Below are 17,744 nucleotides of genomic sequence, written 5' to 3'. Positions count from 1 at the left end.
AAACTTCTTTTGAAATAGGTAGTTGGATTACTATTGGGAGTCATGAAAACATATAGACAGAGTCAGAAGAATGTTGGTTGGAAGGGACCTTTGAAGGTCACCTAGCCCAGCCTCCCCCTCAGAGCAGGGCTAAAGCCAACGCTAGACGACACTTTTTTCAAGTGAAGAGGCTGTGCTCAGCGTTAACAGTGGGTGGGAGAGACAGCGGGATGGCTGGTGCAAAACCAGGCCTGGTTTGTGCTCTGTACTCTCTGGAGGCACCTAGCTTTCCACACCAAAAATCTGCTATGGAAAGCATAAACTGACATGATGATCCTTCCTAAAGGATAAAAAGCAGACACTGCAGTAAAGGAAGCATTCAAAGCAGTATTTCTACCCTGAATTGGTATGAGAAAATGATCAGCAAAAAACTGATCACACATACGAAGAAGTCACCAAAAGAAAAATTATAAGGTGCAGATGACATCAACAACATGACACACTCTCTTCCATGGCCAAGCAAAGCTTCATTCAATATTCCAGCGGTCTCAAAACAAACTCATGAACAAGCTCAAGGAAACTTGCTTGCAAAACTGATGCAGAACACCACAGTAATTTGGAAAGTGAGGAGCGAACGGGCTGCAAGAACCCCAGCAAAATGAAGTATGACACACATATTAAGTGGTTAATATTTGTCAGCAATAGGGTGAAGATTTTAAAACATCAGCAATGTATGGGAAGTCTGTTTTTTTTGTTTAACATGTTAACGCCCTTGACAATTCGTGTTTTGAGACAGACAGTAACAGAGATATCTGTTCTGTTTAGCTTTTATTTACCGATGGCAATAGAACGCTGTTAACAGGCTGAGGTAAAAAGACGTGTTAGTTTTCATATGGCTTTGATGGCTATGATGGAGCAAGGGCAGGAGATGAGTGCTAGCTGAGGATACATACGCTTTACAGACACAGGCTAGGTTTTTAAGGCTTTTCTCAGGGGGAGGGGAGAAGAAAGATGGAAATATGCCCATTTTTCATTCAGACATGCAAAATTTAAAGCCTCTCTTAATGGCCTATGTCACACAATGAACAATTTTAACTGTCAAGAAATTGCCTTTCCAGGCTGACTGCTTGCTTAAACTAGTGTATATAAACCAAGTCCACTCTTCACACAGCCCTACACGAAACAACTTGGTCATGGAGATATTTATAGTTGTGCCTCTGTATGTTAACCTCTAGGTAGGTTGCTACCTTGATATTTTCAGAGCATGGCAAAAGTTACAGAAATAGCAAATGAAAAAAAGCGCTGGAGCAAAAAATGAAGAAGTTAATTGTCTGGAGTTAACACATGTTAAATGAGCCTTAACTCAAAAGCAAAAGGTTTACGTAACTCTAAAATGGAAAAGGATACAGAAAAAGCAGAAAATGAAAAGATAGTGAAAAGAAATCCTTAGGAGGATAAAACAATAAAATAAAAAACCCCAAAACGATCCGGTCTAAACAACGCAGGCAAAAAGATGAATGTTCTTTATCTTGTAAGGATACAGGTAGCGGCTGTCACAGCTTCACCTATGATACCTGAACTATTTTCTTTCTGTTCTCCCTCCAGCTTAGACACTCGTTCTTCAAATCCACGTCACTAATCCTTACAGCGTAAAGGCCACTAAACCGCGTGTTTGGGTCACGATCAACACTTTTCCTCGGAGGACGCTCTAAGCACCTGGATACCAGGAGAAGGCCCGCGGCGGGGGAAGGCAGGCAGGCCGGCGAGGCGGACGGAGCTCCCTCACCTCACACCGCCGCCGACCCACACACACCGGCCCCGCGGCCCACCGGCGGCTAGACGGGGGTGGTGTGTGTGCGGGGGGAGGCGGAGTGCCGGCCAGCGCTGCCGGGTACTCTCCGCCAGCGCCAGCGGGGCCCGGTTCCTCCCGCCAGAGCTCCGCGGAAGGGGCCCCGGCTGAACCCGCGGCTCTCCGGTAAAACGCAGCGCGGGCGCCCGGAGAACGCCTCAGCCCAACGGCCGCCGCCGGACGATGGCGGGCGGGGGGGGGGGGGGGGGGGGTAGCGCGCGGAGGGGCACCTGCCGCTCGAACCGCGCGGGGCCGCCGCGTCACGTGGCGGCGAGGGCGGGTCGCCCCGCCCCGGCGGCGCGGGTCCTAGCGCCTACCCCCCCCCCCCCCCCCCCCCCCCCCCCCGCGGCACGTACGCACTCGCTCACCCGCCAGCGCTGCCGGGGTCTCCGCGCCTTCGCTTCCGCCTGCACCCGCCGCCTTCTGCCCGGGCCGGGGCGCCTCTCCGGGGAGTTAGGCGGCGGGGCGGGGCGGCGGGGCGGGGGCGGAGCCTCCCCTCAGCGCCCTCCCGCTCTCCTTTTCCCCCGGCGGCCGGGGAGGGGGTCCGCGGAGGAACGGGCCGGGCCGGGGGTGAGCTGGGGTCGTTCGCCCGAGCCGCCCCGGCTGCGGGAGGGACTTGCGGGGAGCCCGGCCAAACCCCACAGCGGCAGCCCCGGGGTCCTGCCTTCCGTCCTGGCGGCCGTAACAAACGCCCATCGAGCAACGCAACCCCGGGCAGCAAATCGGGCTTTTAGAGAACTTTTAAAAAACTTTAAAAGTGCACGGGTAGGAGTAAGATACCCTTATGCTCCGTTTGACGCTGAACAGTTCGGTACGGGGTTATCTGGAGCACGTAAGCACCATTCTGTAGCCGGGTTATGGGGACAGCAAGTAATGTTTGGGTTTCGGTCCCTCCTCCTTGACCGGTCAGCAAGTTGGAAGCCGGGTTGCATCCGTTACACAACTGTTTATTCCCTTTCTTACACAATTAGCATTCAATAATTCTATTCCAGCTCTAAAGCAGGGTAAGAGTGCTCAGTTCGAGGCAGTAGCTCCTGCTTTTCGTTCTATAGTTTATTGTTTTAGAGGTTGAATTAACTAGTTAGGTATTCCATCAGTTTACTCAAGTGCTGCTTTTCTTTTTAGGCATATGCATTCAACATCGATACACTTGTGCAGAATCAAGATTTTGAACGGTTACTCAAAGGGCAAGAATGCCTTCACAGTACCAGTCTACCACACCCATTAGATTTCCTTCCTAGCTTATAGGAGAACCCTGAATAAAAAACTCAGTGCAAAAACAAACACCAGTATCACAATTAAAATCTATGCAAAAAGATAGCAAAATGCAGATTTATTACATGGCTCCATTACAAATGTATTTACTTCTTGCTTAGCTGAAAATAAACTGGAACATACCACTGGCAATCTAAATGATTCAACACTACATTAAAAAACTGTTCAACTCCGCAATCACAAGCTACCAATTTCAGTATCTGTAGGGATTTTTTTCTAACAAAAATACTTATTTTAAAAAGCCCTGAACCACTCGACGTATCGTCACTGACACACACCGAACACCCATGCCACAACACCGCAGCGCAGCTTTCTAATACGAAGGTCATCAGTCCTCCAGTGCTCAAGAGCCCACGCAGCTACGCGCATCCTCTTCTTCGGAGTGGCTGTATGGTCCTTTTTCCTTAAAGCATCGGATCCCAGTTGCTGTGTTTATAACATTACACCTACGTACAACCGCTTCACATCATCGTGGGGCCCAGCACGCAGTCTGAAGTGGCCATTACTAGTGGTACCTGCTGCTCATGGTGGTACATGACAGACGTTTGGGTCCCTCAGCATTCACGTCACAGAAATCCAACCCTGTGATCTCACTTTTGTTTCTAGCAACTTTTAGTCTTTTTCCAGTTAACCATGCCCCCATAAACACGTACTTGATAAGAGACATATCAAGAGCTGTGGAAGGAAGCACTATGCAGTGAAAGGGCAAATCAAGAATCACGTGGGAATCTACAGGTAATGACAGGTATGTAAATGTACCTATGCTCACATGAAATGTGGAACACAAGCAGGAACCAGCAAATAAATATAAAGATATTTAAACTAAAAAACTCCCACCATGTAGAAACAGGGTATGCTATCACACTTAACATTCTAACAGCTAGAGCTTGAAATAGCAACTTCAATTTAAGAAAAAAATCTCACCTTTGCAAATTTACAGTTGCTTTAGATTGCTTTTAAAACAAAGTGAAGGACTCCAAAAGTCAATTCAATACCAAGTTGTTACCAGTTATTCTGATCATAGACAAGCTAACAATGGATCAAATGACCTGAACATTCTGTTTCTGTAGGCAGAGATTTGACATTTGGATGCTTTATAAATTTAACTACCCACAGAAACCAAAGCTCTCTTGTCTCATCCCACTCCCTCATCCAGCTCCTATAACTCTCTGACTCTCAAGGCAAGTACCCGCCAATTTGCTTCTATGGCAGTCTTTTAATATTCTTGGTGCAGATAACGTACGAGAATGATAGAGGAGTTATGGGACCCGATTACTTAAACTGAAAGCAGCAGTGAGATTTTCTTCATATATATGAGCTGATCACCTTAGTTACCCTTTGAAGTTAGCGAAGAGGAATACCTGCTTCAAGTACATGATGCCTCACATCCTAAAGGTGCTTTCTTTAGGCGATGAATCATGTTTCAGATTATCTGTTTTTTTCCCCTGTGACTATACAGAGAAACTAGGACAAATAGCTCAGATGCAGGTATCTCAAATATGAAGGAAAGAAGTTCCCAGTGAATAAGCCCAGTATTTTTAACAAACCATTCAAAAGTATTGAAGATTTTTATTTCTGGAGTGCTCATAAACACACACACGCAACCCACATCTCTAAAATTTAAATCCAAAGTATGAGATTAAGTAACAGGAAAATGCATGCACATGGCATTGGTCTAAACATGAGAGAAACATACAGTTAGGGAACTCCCTTGGAAGTTTTTGGCGAAAAGAGACTGTCACCCGTAGCAGTCATTGTGAATATTTTTCTGACTCCATTCTGTGCATTGAATCATTCTGTAATTCTCTCCTCAGAACTGTATTTGAACAAGCAATCTTTGAAAAAAAATGTATCCAGGTTTCTTAATTTCACTACAGAATCAAGCAGGCCATCTGATAAGCAGGAAACTTTAATCTTCTGTAATTAGCAATGGTAGAAAAGTAATGTGGGGAAAAAAATCCATCACGCTGGAAAGCCAGACAATGTTTGTAACAACAGTTACGTACAAAACCACTTTTTCTTCGCCTTTCTCTCTTCCAGGTTGGGTGTTCTGTACTATTCCAGGAGTCAGTTATGAGGTATGAAAAAACAAGCAAAAGGTTAACATTATAACCATTTTAATAAAACTCACTGTATTATTTGCACTCTCAAAGTATTTTGGAAAATAAAGTAAAAAAATATTTAACATTCTTGAAAGTCTTAAGGAATTTATTAAAAAAGCTGTCTTGTTTGTTGCTTCTTTTGAACCCAATTCTGCCTCAACATTACGCTCAACATAAGTGTATCCTTCTTATTACCATCATACAGGTAATCACATTGAATTTCTGTAGCACTGAAAATGATACAAAACAAATAAACCTTCACAAAATATATACAGGTAGCCAGAAAACTAATCAAGAAGTTATGTTGTCTGTATTGAAGAGTAAACACCATTTTCAAATACCAACAAAACATCCAATTTGTTGGCATGTCTCTTCCATCTAAGATTCTTGAGTAGGACAAACTGACTTCCACACAGGAATTCCTACAACTTTGGTTTATAATGACCTAGAGAGAATTCATACTCCATATATAGTATTGATCTAGTGGATTTCTGTAAAGCTAATATGGCAGGCAACAGGGAAAACAATGCATGTGAACTTCATGATGAGAATAATAATTTAAACTCAGTATGTCATATTCCAAATATACAGAAAAGACCTGATTATATTAAACACATTTATCTTCTGCTATAAACTAGCTCATCCAGCCAGATCCCAACTCTTTCATACCTCATGACTGACGTAGCTAAGTGTTCTCTATATCTGATGAATAATAGGCTATGTATGGAAAGCCTTAAAAAGTCTGCTGTTTGTACCGAAGGGTGTATCTATTTCAGCATGTTTCCGATACAAAAGTTGGTACTGACTAAACTATGCTGGTTATCAGAAGATGACTAGCCATACTGGTCCAGTGTTCTGCTGGATCAGTACAGATACTTATCAAAGAGCATGTTTATATCCTGCAAATATATTCAGAAACTAGTTTCTGAAGATTTTCTCCAGAAACCAGAAGAAATGGAAACAATTGCATCAACTTAGTACCCTATCAGAACTAATTTGTCCTGCTGAGAAAAAGGCTGTATTTGGAGGAGAGGAGCACTGCACTAGCACAAATATGTGCCTCTGGTACCTCAACTAAAATCAGTATGGCAACACCCTATATAATGTAGGCATATTAATTCATCCAAAGCCAAATTTGTGGACAGCACCACACTGCCACAGCCTTGCTGGCTAGATTTACAGTTATAGTCTGGCAAGAACATTACATTAAAGTAGCTGCACTACTTGTACTACCCAAACTAGCTTTGTCAGAGGATGCTTTGGTAGCTCTGCAGTATTGCAATGTGCTCTGTAGACACACTTGGTTCTTGAAACAACTGTCATTTCCAAGCAAATTTATAATGTAAAAGTAGCCTCTCTAGGTTCAAAACATAGTATAGGTGTAGAAGGGTTACATGGTGGTCAGATGGCAAGGTCATGCAACATCCTGTCCTATGGCAGGCATTCCCCCGACACTTTAAATGGCTCCACACATCGATGAGTTGTGTACGGAGAACATTACACAATCTCCCATACAATAATCATTGGACAAATTAGGAAAGCTGCAAATACTGCACTGATCAATTGGGGGACACAGTCAGAAAGAATAAAGAAATATGAAAAGAGAGGTAAAGTTCCTCAGTTTTCACATCCAATAGCAATCTTCCAATTAAAAAAAAAAACCACACAACAAAAAACCCCAACAAATAAATAGACATGTGACTACTTCCTGAAGCAGGAATGTAAATATTAGCACAAGAAAAACAACTCTGGACAGCCAGAGTCTAAACATGTATTAAAGCATAGCATATTTTGAAAAGTGACACTGTATCTGAATCATCCCAGGTCAATGTGATCAGTTTATGTATTAACAGCTATGCTTATTTAACTGCCACTTCAGCAAACACATGAGCCACAGGAGACAAAGGTGAAGTTGAGTTCCTTCCAGTTAATACATGAACAGCCAAGGTCAGGTCCTCTGCCCAGTTACTTTTTCACAGAAATTCTCTCCTTATTCACCAACACTATAGGAGCTGAAAGGTGTAATGTCCTCAACCAGAAAGCACTGAAATGCCTGAGAACACAGGAATTAGGTCCTGTAAATGCTACACTGTACTCAGACCACTGACCTGCTGCAGGAGCTAAAGCAATTCTGACTTGTTGGCCAAGTTGTCTATGGTAGATGAGGCTGCCTGCAAGAACAGAAACTCTAGCTGACTCCTCTATCGCCTCACACTTCTTTTCCCTTTGCTGATTACTAAAATCTCTGTCTTAGTCTAGGAGTATTTGCTCCACTCAAGCATACCTCAAGCAGTACACTGGCTGACAAACACATATGGTCAAATCCTTGTCCTCATTTACTCCTGTACAAATCTGACACTTCACAGGGTGGGGCCAGAAACAAGGACAAGGGCATAACCCAAATTACAGGAGTAGACTGACGTGCTGCAGAGAATCCATTCTTCCACTGGCTCTGCAGGACGGGCAGTAGAAGGCAGTAATAAAACTGAAGTGGATAGATATTCTTCATACTTAAAAAGATCAGGATTTAAACAGGAAATTGCACTTTTTTAAGAATCGCTTTCAGAAATAAAACTGCCTTCTGATACCCATCCTGCTACTAAAAAGTCAGATGAAGATATCAAATTACAAGTGAAAGCTGTGAAATTCCACCTGCATTGCTTTCATATACCTATAAAAATGTTCTAGGGGACTTTAAAAGCAGTTCAAGAGTAAAAATAAAGTGAACCCTCAAGCTGAAATGTTGGGATCTGTGGGAGGGCATAATTGGACATTCAAGCGTGCAGTGCTGGTGGTGGTGGTATTTTTGAGAAATAATGACTGAATCCTTTACATGGCCAAAAGTACCCATGTAACATTAATCGTAAACAGCATGCACGGACAACCTGAAAAGAAACATCAGGCACTGCCTTTCTTTTGCAATTGCTCCAGTTTTCGCCTTAAGAGGTTGTAGTTTTCCTTGGTCCCGGGTGCCATAGGATCAAGCTTCAGAGAGACTTCATAGTGCTTCTTTGCTAAGTCAAGATTTCCCCAGCGATGATAAAGCACAGCTGGAACATCAATAAGGAATTTCATTAGCAATATTGTTGAATAACGTGCAATCTTGCCAATCACTTGGAAAACAACATTAAAGCATTTGTTTCCAGTGAGGGTCTCTTGCTGGCTGGTGGCACAGTAGCTGCTTGTTCTGTTGCCAAATGCACGAGCAAAGCCTGGGAGCAGAACTGGCATGGGAATGATGAAGGAATGAATTACATTGCAGCCATAAATGGCAGCTCTTATCTGGTGAGCTCATTGCGGGTTACAAGCATAGCATAAATGAACCAATTTGCAGACACTGAAGTGCAGCTACCTCTGGGCTGGATTGTGCAGCCCTCTTGATCTGTCATACCATGTGACAGCTTTTCTGGTTTAGTGCCCTGTTCTTCTGGCTGGCAGTTTTTCTACCAAGTAAAATAGGAACCTGCCCAGCAGGAAGAAGGCTCAAAAGATTGCTTTTTCTTTTTACACACAATGAATGTGAAGCAAACAAACAATACAGCTGATAAGAGTTAGAAAGGCTCTTACCCAAATTACCATGATAACTGGCAGCATTTGGATTGGCTTTAATTGCCTTGAGGAACAAAGCTTCAGATTCCTGAATAATTTAGAAGAACAAGTCAACAGGACAGTCTACTCTTGCAGTATATGAAATAATGCAAAACTTACCCACGATTGTAATTCAAAACCCTCCCAAATTATGCCATATCTATATGATACCACCATATATATATTCTAAGTCTGCGTGATCCTGTATCTCAGGTGGCTACAGCCTCCAGAAAACAGTAATAATGCTACAAATAATTGCCATGCTTTCACAGGCTGCTGTTATTTTAGCAGAGAGCTATTAAGCACTAGTGAAGTTTGCAAAGCAGTTTACTTAAAATTTTTTTTTTTTTGCATAGTTACAATATTTTCAAACATTACTACTGAAGTTTTCCACAGTTATTCAATCAATTTAGGGATAATATAATTCAGTATCTGAACAGACTGCTTTTAGACACCTTTCCCTTTAAAATAGTTTTTAGCATTTAAAATGGGGGCATTCCCGTAAACCCCTTTCAAACAGATGTTTCAACATGGTTCTCAATGAAGAGTAGGTGAGTGCCTGTTACTTAAAAAAAATCAAGCCAACTGAAATATTCCTCACATTTCCTCACAAGTTATCTTTTCCATATTCCCATTTGCGGTGTGTATTCTCAGGACTGTTGATATCTGAGTACTACTTAGAAAACCTGAGCTCCCTCACCAAATATTCAGAGAACAATTTACAGCTAAATTTATTCTCTAATTCAAACATTTTTATTTTCCCAGACTAGCTGCTAATATAGATACTTCTGTTCCAGAGCATATTTCTTGCAGACGTTTAAAAAGATACACCCCCCCCAATCCAAATGGTGCATATTTACTCACTTGCATGCAAGTTTAGATATTTTAAGAGAGTGAATTTTACATAGAGTTCTATGCTGCGCTGTGTTTTAGGGAAAGTTGCCCATTCAGTTTCAATGCAAATGACCTGAAGATAAAATTACCTCAATGTGGTAGGCTTCCGTCTGAATGCACATACTTGCTGTCTGAGGTATGTGAGAACAATAACCTGGGGAAAAGACCTTTCCTTTGCGCTAAGCTTTTATTACTTATATCCACAAAGCACAACACAGGCTCTACTGAAAAAGAAAACCTGTCAGCCAGATTTTTGGTTCCACCATCTTCTCATGTGAAGCATGAAATAAGTCTCTGTAAGGGTCCCTCAGGGGACAAGAAATTTCTGATGTCAAGATTGAGTCACTCAACTTTGAGTGTCTTAAGAGCTTCCCAGTATATCCAAATTCAAACCCAAACTACATGCTCCTTTCAAAACATTGCTGAGCACAGCTCAGGCTGCCACTCTCAAGCCAAGAGAGACTGATGCAGAAAGTGCCTTCATCTTCTCAGGTCAAGGAAAGTACGAACCCTAGGGTTCTTGACAAATCCGTTTGCAGGGCATCTTGTTTCAGGAGAAGAAATTCTTGGATAGGAGTGAACAAGGGACCCAGATGTCTGGAAATTTAGGGAGTATATGACTCCATAGTGCAAGTTTTAGCATTGCTTTTCCCTGGCATAAGCAGCACCTCGAGCATTCTCATACCCAGTCTATTAAAGTTCCTGGATGCATTGGTCTCTGAAACCCATACTATTTAGTGTCTTCGTGAATGTTTTGGATGATGGCACTGAAAGCACTTTCAAAAACTTTACAGATAGCACCTAAGAGGAGGGAGTGGTCAATACACTGGAGGGGAGAGCTGCTATTCAGAGGGTCCTGGACAGGACAGAGAAATGGACTAGCAGGAATCACAGAATGGTTGAGGTTGGAGCGGACCTCTGGAAGTCAGCTGGTCCACCCTCCCTGCTCAAGCAGGGCCAGCTGCCCAGGACCATGTCCAGGCAGCATCTCCAAGGACGGAGACTCCACAACCTCTCTGGGCAACCTGTGCCAGTGTTTGGTCACAGTCACAGTAAAAAAGCATTTCCTGATGTTCAGAGGGAACATCCCTTGTTTTGGTTTGGGCCCATTGCTTCTTATCCTGTCATTCAGCACCACTGAAAAGAGCCTGGCTCCATCTTCTTTGCACCCTCCCTTCGGGTATTTATATACATTGAGATCCTCCGCCTGAGACTTCTCTTCTCCAGGCTCAACCTTTCCCCATAGGAAAGATGCTCCAGTCCCTTCATCATCTTTGTGGCCCTTTGCTGGACTCTCTCCAGTATGTCCATGGCTCTCTGGGAACTGGACACAGGACTACAGTGTGGCCCCACTATTAGAGAGGAAGGATCACCTCCTTCAACCTGCTGGCAACACTCCTACCACAACCCAAGATATTGTTAGCCTTCTTTGCCACAAGGGCACATTGCTGGCTCATGTTCAATCAATCTGGTGTCCACCGGCACCCTCAGGTGCTTTTCTGCCAAGCTGTTTTCCAGCTGAGTGGCTCCCAGCATGTACTGTGCCTCTCCAGCTGCAAGGCTTTGCACTTCCCCTTGTTGAACTGTGTGAGCTTCCTACCAGCCCATTTCTCCAGCCTGCCGAGGTCCCTCGGGATGGCATCATGACACTATGGCATATCAGCCACTCCTCCCAGTTTTGTCTCATTTGCAAACTTGCCGAGGGTGCACGCTGCCCCATCATCCAGATCAATAATGAAGACGTTGAACAGGATTGGACTGCAGGAATTTCATGAAGTTCAACAAGAGTAAATGCAAAGTCCTGCATCTGGGATGGGATAACCCCATGCAGAAGTACAGGTTGGGAGGCAACTGTCTAGGAAACAGCTCTACAGAAATTAATCTGGTAGGCCTGGTAGACAGCAAATTGAATAAAAGCCATCAGTGTACCCTCACAGAAAGATAAGCAAACACATCCTGGGCTGTATTAAGTAGAAGTACAGCCAGCAGGTCCAGGGAAGTAATCCTTCTCCTCTCTTGGCACTTGCGAGACCACATCTGGAGTATGTGTTCAGGTTGGGGCTCTCCATTACAAGACAGACATGGAAATACTTTAGTGAGTCCAGCAGAGAGCCACCAAGATAGTTAGGGGCTGGAGCACAAGACATACAAGGAGCAGCTGAAAGAACTGGATCTCTTCAGAAGAGAAGACGAAGGGGAAACCTTATTGCTATCTACAACTATCTGATCAGATGATACAGAGAAGATGGAGACAGACTCTTTTCACAAGTCTGTGAGACGAGATGAGACGCAGTGGATGCAAGCTGGCATATGGGAAATTCCAATTAGATAAAAGGAAACAATTTTTTTTTTTATCATAAGGATGGTCAAGCAGTGGAAGGTGCTGTCCAGAGAGGTTTTAGAATCTCCATCCATAGAAGTGTTCAAGATTCAACTGGAGATGGCCCTGGTTTGGGTCAGCAGTTGGACTAGATGACCTCTGGATGTCCCTTCCAGTCAAAATTATTCTATGATTTTAACTCAGTCACCTGAGAAACATACTGAGACTCAAACATTTGGCAAGTCTAGTGGTGTTGCAAGACAACCTCCTCTTTTCATATAACCATCCAAGCCTAAAAAAATCAACAGTGGATTGCCACTTGAAAGCATTTAGTAATCAGAAGCCCCACAAAGTTGTATTTTTTTCCACTGCAAATTTTAGTATTTTGGTCTAATAAGTAAATCTCTGCTTTCTTCACTGGGCAGGTGGTTAAACCACGACAGCAGGTTAACAGCAAAGAGAAAGATGGGCTGACCAGTTAATTCAGTCTTATGCCTAAAATTTGCCACCTACATAGAGAAGCGCCTAATGTATGGACTCATGCTTTCACTGCTGAAGCACAATGGGACATGTGCAATGCGTTCCCAGAAAATTTAATAAAACAGATTCTCAGAGTTGGCTGCCATTACCATACATCTTCAACTGCATGCTGAAAACATTTTAATCACCACTACTTTGCTCAGCAGCTAGTAGAAGCATACTGGCTGATTAAAGGCTATTTAAGGTGCATCATATTCATATTACTGTAGATATATGGAGTAAATATACATCGGTGATATTTCAAATTGCTCTATCTTGCCAAATCTTCAAGTGTTGCCAAGAAACTTGCACACTGCATATAGCAGAGGCTTTGGGTAAGCACACTGCATTCCATCTGCTGCCAAGGCCACAGCACAAAACTGTAGCCTGGCTTTATTTCAAATACAAAAAATGCTGAATGGTTTCAATTTATTTTACTTTTTACAGAAAAAGCATAGATTTATACATAACAAAAATACAGCATACATATTTTTCAATGAACTAAAGATAGCTTGGCTCTTCACCCATTGTGACAAGAACGAGCATTTAAAGGAGAACTCTAACTTGGTATAACAGATGTTAATTAAAAAACAAAACCAAACCACCAAAACAGCTCATCCTTTATGCGCTATTGTTTCTGGAACAATAAATCATTCATGACTAGATACAAACAGAAATCATAAAGGTTTGGGGTTTTTTTTGGTCGCTTAGGAAAACCATCTTCTGCTGAAAATCAAAGTGCATTTGAAACTGAAGGAGAATATTGTGTGCTTATTGGAAGGAAATGTCTCATAACATAGTAAAACCTTTTTGACTTAATGTCTTTTAAAATAAGAGATAACAAAAAATCCTAGAACTAATCTTACTTTACAGCAACAGAGCCAATACAGTAACAACTTTTATACAGACACATAACAAGTAACCTAATAAATGAAATGCCTGAGGTTATACAACACATCAGACACAGCCAGGCAGCCCTCTGAAAATTACCTCCATCACCTTGATGGTCTCCATCCCCCCCTCCTCGCCTCCCATCCCAAATACTCAATAAAAATCCTTAAAGAGCCATCCACTTCTCTGTTTTTACATGGTGAGGGGGTGGACAAGAAATCTGAATTTTCCATGCTTTTTATTGTCATTTAGCAATCTCCCACTTAAAAAAAACCCCTGTATCTCCTCCTTCTAGGTGATGCAAAATACAGCTGCTGAGATCAAACCCTTAATTTGCTCTCCCTGTTACAACCCATCAATTTCAAGTGACTAGTTAAGTTTTTTGCTCTACGCAAACCTACTACTCCATATTGAACTATTAAAACACTCACTGGGTCCCCTGCTTTCTTCCCTGGGCTCCACTGCTCCTTTTGCTTTATTCAGGATGCTGACTCGAAAGCTTCATTTTTCCCCACTATCATTTCTACTTTGCCTCCAACACATTCCCCTGCAGCATAATGACCTTTCAGAGCTAGCAATCAAAATCACTACCTCCTTTTTTTATTTTTTAAATCCAGTAAGACAGACTTGTTTCTCCTACACCTGGAGAAGTTTTCTAGCTTGTTTTCAACTTATTTTTTCCACTTATTTCATTATAAATGCTCTTTATTCTGTCATGCTGCATACTCTTCTTGATGAATAACTATACACTCTATTCTTTCACAGTCATGACTCACCAAAATAATCCTAGCAATTACCTCCTCCATAATCTCATCCCTTATACATTCTGGATGTTAATTTGTATCCTTCTGGAACTTTGTTAAAGTAACCTAAACCACATATTTTATAACAGTCTCAGGTGGAGAGAGAAAAGAAATACAGTGTACAGAAAAAAACCCAGCCAGTCTAGAGAAACAGTAATGGGGTGCCTAACAGCATCACTAACACAAACAAAAGCAAGCGCTGGGCTGTCACAGGCCCTGGCTTCACATGTGGACAGGTCATGACTCCACAGCTGACCAAGACTGTAGAAATTTAAGTGGACACAGTAATTGGCGGAAAAATGTTTCTATTCTGATAAGTTTCACATCATAAAATCTTCTTATTTTGCATATACTGAGCATGTTCCTTCAGTACTGCTAACATAATCACTATGAAAAAGCCATCAAAACCCCCAAAAGCCATAGTTCAGGAAATGATGTTTTTCTGAGGAATACCCAAACTTCCTTTATTATTAATTTGTCCATATCACATGCATAAATCAGTGACTACGGAGTCAATTAAAACAACCAAATATATTAACTGTGTATGATTTATTCTCTGTCAGCTCATATGATTCCTTTTAGAAAATAACTCGTTCTCATCTGTTCCACTACATTTACTACTTGTAAATATAAGTAGCTAATGTTGAGGTACCACTCACAGGCTGGTCCACTGCATCTAAGAGAAAGTTCAGTACATTGCTCAGTGTATGGACTTTTTCTCATAATATTCTGGGATTACCCAGGTATCCCATCCTCAATCTGGAATTGGCAAAGCTGCGCATTGCATCTCTATTTTAGATAGCGTCTGAGGCAAAGAGGTTAGAACTCATATCAGGTAATGGTAAATCTTGCTTCCTTTACATAGCAAAAGCACAAGGACTAGCAGGTCACATCTAATTTTAGTTCCTGAACCAAGGCCTCTAAATGAGAGCTGGCTCTTTGTGTCGACAGTGAAGCAATACAAGACCCTAACTGCCCTCTAGTGTGCTTAAGAGCCTATTTCCCTCCACTGACCACTGACATAGTTGAGGGCAGCAACATTCGTAACCCACCTAATGTAAGGTGGGATGAACTTAGGCCAGAATCACACAGCAATACTGTGACAGAAATGGGCATTGAAACCTGTATCAAAGTCACAGTCCACAATGACCTCCTCAAACAGTTTCTACAAAAAACTTACACAGAGTTTAAACAGGAAAAAACCCAACCAAACTCAAAATGCAACACTCAGAAAGCTCTAGTTACCTACCTTGTATTTTTGCGATTTCCCCAGTACATTTGCCAACGAAAACATGAGGGAATGATCATTAGGTATTAATTCCAGGGCCTCTCTTCCAACTGCTTCTGCTTGAGCTAGATTGCCTGGGAGCCCATGCAGTAGAAAAAGAGAAGGCATCTTTTAACACAGCTTTATTAGTTACTTTACATGCTGCAAGCACGCATATTGTATGAATAGCTGATTACATGCATTTTTAAAGAAAACCAGGCATCACACACACACAAATGTAAAATCCCGCAGAATAAGACAATAGAAAACCTCCATTTTGTTTTTAACAGATAACACCTTCAGAAGAACAACAAAGCACAGATTCAAAAGTTCTGAAGTTTGGTCTATAATACAAACATGCTTGCACAATGATGGCATTTCAAGTAAGTATCAGAAATTCAATTTATGGGCTAGATTTCAAGTGATGCTTTAAAACCACTGAGTCAGAAGGTATTCTTTTATTTTTACAGTGTCTGGGTAGCCAAAGAAGAGGCAGAACTCCTTTTACATAAATACAGATAAAGCTTTAAGTATTGCTAGACACTGAATTATTCATTAAAACATTCAAATAGGCTTATACCTGTGTTATCAAGCAATATAATCATATTGTTCCAAGCCAAACTATGCTCTGGTTTCAGAACTGTAGCATTCCTCCATGCATTCAATGCATCTACATGGCGATTCAAATCTGCATACTAAAAAGAAAGAAAAACCCAGTAGTTTCACTCTGATAGGCTTTACTTTTCTATCATGCACTAAAACCACTGAAGAGTTGTTAATGTCTCACTCTATTCTAGTAGAACTTGTTTTTATAGACAAAAATCAGAAATGCGAAGAGAATACTATGGTAGTATGGAAGATAGAGTGCTATATACTAATTTTACCCTGCTTTTCTCTGGGAGCCAGGCTTGTTTTCAAATATGCATGTACCAATAGGATAGGGAAGAAAACCAGCATACAATTTAGAAATCTACACAGGAGAATAAGTAAATATTTAATATCAATATTTCCAAGAATCTAAATGGAAATTTTTTGGCATAGTTCTACTACCTAACAATATACTAATGACTGCTAAAACAGTCTAATATTGGGAAATGATTAATATCTTTTGAACAAAAGACCACAATCTATATTTTTGTTTATACCTCTTTATAGGAAAAAGTAGGACTACCACAGGTTGTATGGAAGGAAGTATACTGGGAAAGCAACAGGAAAAGCGACGAAAAATATGAAATCACCCTGAACTACAAATCAAGCAAACTGGAATAACTCTCAGCATTTAACAGTACAGTGGAATTATATATACACGCACACACACACACACAGATTCCTGTCACAGCTATCATTTATTCAAAAGCACTTACCAACCGCCCTAAATTGTAGTAACAATCTGGATATTTTTTCCTGTGTTTAATTGCTGTCCAGTAGCTTTGCTCTGCCTCTTCAAACCTTCTTAAACTGTTCTGTACTATTCCTAGATTCATCCAAGCAGCAGCAAAATCAGGTCTGGGCAAATTGGGAAAAAAAACAAGAGAGAGGACAATTGAGCATTTGGAACACAGGATCCTTTTGTATCATTTCTGCTCAGATGGTGCAAAACTTGGTTTAGCATTGTTCTAAACATACTGTATTTGTACAGCTAAGGACAGCAACTCCTCTGCTTCTTGGAGCTCATTTCTTTCTTTCAGAATATTTCCAAGGTTGTTCATGGCATGTACATATTTAGGATTCAACCTAAAATTTAAAATTTAAGAGATGATTATTATGTATGGGACATGTATTACTATATGCAAATTGCTAGCTCTGCAATGCTGCAGATCATGAAAATGAATACCTAAGCATTTTCTTCATGTTAAACATGAAAGCAATTTTAGGACAGTTCATTAAAGCAGTAAAATTCCTAATACCTTACAGCTTCTCTGTAGTATTTGATTGCAGCACTTTGATTTCCTTTGTCAGCCAGGTTTTTGCCAACATTGTAGTGCACCTGAAAACAGATAAACATTCTACCAGATGCTATACAGTCAGATATTTTGTGGAGCCAAGTTGCTAAAAATTCTTACTCCAAATAGAAACAGTCAGCACTTGCGTCATTCACTGCTGACTTTTGCTGGAGGCAGATACTTAAGACTGGACAATACATACAATGAAGAGAGCAAGACAAAATCTGAGGAATAAATTAATAAATCAGTTTACCTGTTCCAGCTATTTAAGAAAGATTATTCACTTCCTGATTTTATAAATGAGGTCACCACAC

General features: G+C 41.5%; 2 protein-coding genes across 6 annotated transcripts in view; both read right to left on the bottom strand.

The window, feature by feature from the left end:
* GGACT (gamma-glutamylamine cyclotransferase) overlaps nt 1-2,304 on the bottom strand; it is a 29,741-nt gene extending 27,437 nt beyond the window's left edge. The window contains exon 1 of one of the 3 annotated variants that reach the window (XM_052785698.1): nt 2,197-2,304. The gene's annotated coding sequence lies outside the window, so the exon portion shown is untranslated. Of the gene's footprint in view, nt 1-1,553; nt 1,696-2,196 lie in introns of those variants that run through there. The other 2 variants (XM_052785700.1, XM_052785699.1) reach the window with 2 other exon arrangements.
* An 827-nt stretch (nt 2,305-3,131) lies between these two features.
* TMTC4 (transmembrane O-mannosyltransferase targeting cadherins 4) overlaps nt 3,132-17,744 on the bottom strand; it is a 58,731-nt gene continuing 44,118 nt past the window's right edge. For 2 of the 3 annotated variants that reach the window (XM_052785693.1, XM_052785691.1), the window contains 7 exons: nt 17,395-17,474; nt 17,114-17,221; nt 16,852-16,993; nt 16,068-16,182; nt 15,470-15,582; nt 8,773-8,842; nt 3,132-8,255 (listed from right to left, as the gene is read on the bottom strand). In XM_052785693.1, the coding sequence (XP_052641653.1) occupies nt 8,104-8,255; nt 8,773-8,842; nt 15,470-15,582; nt 16,068-16,182; nt 16,852-16,993; nt 17,114-17,221; nt 17,395-17,474 (780 nt within the window). In that variant the 3' untranslated portion in view covers nt 3,132-8,103. The remainder of the gene's footprint in view (nt 8,256-8,772; nt 8,843-15,469; nt 15,583-16,067; nt 16,183-16,851; nt 16,994-17,113; nt 17,222-17,394; nt 17,475-17,744) is intronic. The other variant, XM_052785692.1, reaches the window with a different exon arrangement.

Source organism: Harpia harpyja, chromosome 4, assembly GCF_026419915.1.
Source record: "Harpia harpyja isolate bHarHar1 chromosome 4, bHarHar1 primary haplotype, whole genome shotgun sequence".
NCBI lineage: Eukaryota > Metazoa > Chordata > Aves > Accipitriformes > Accipitridae > Harpia > Harpia harpyja.
This window is presented reverse-complemented; position numbering and strand designations above follow the sequence as displayed.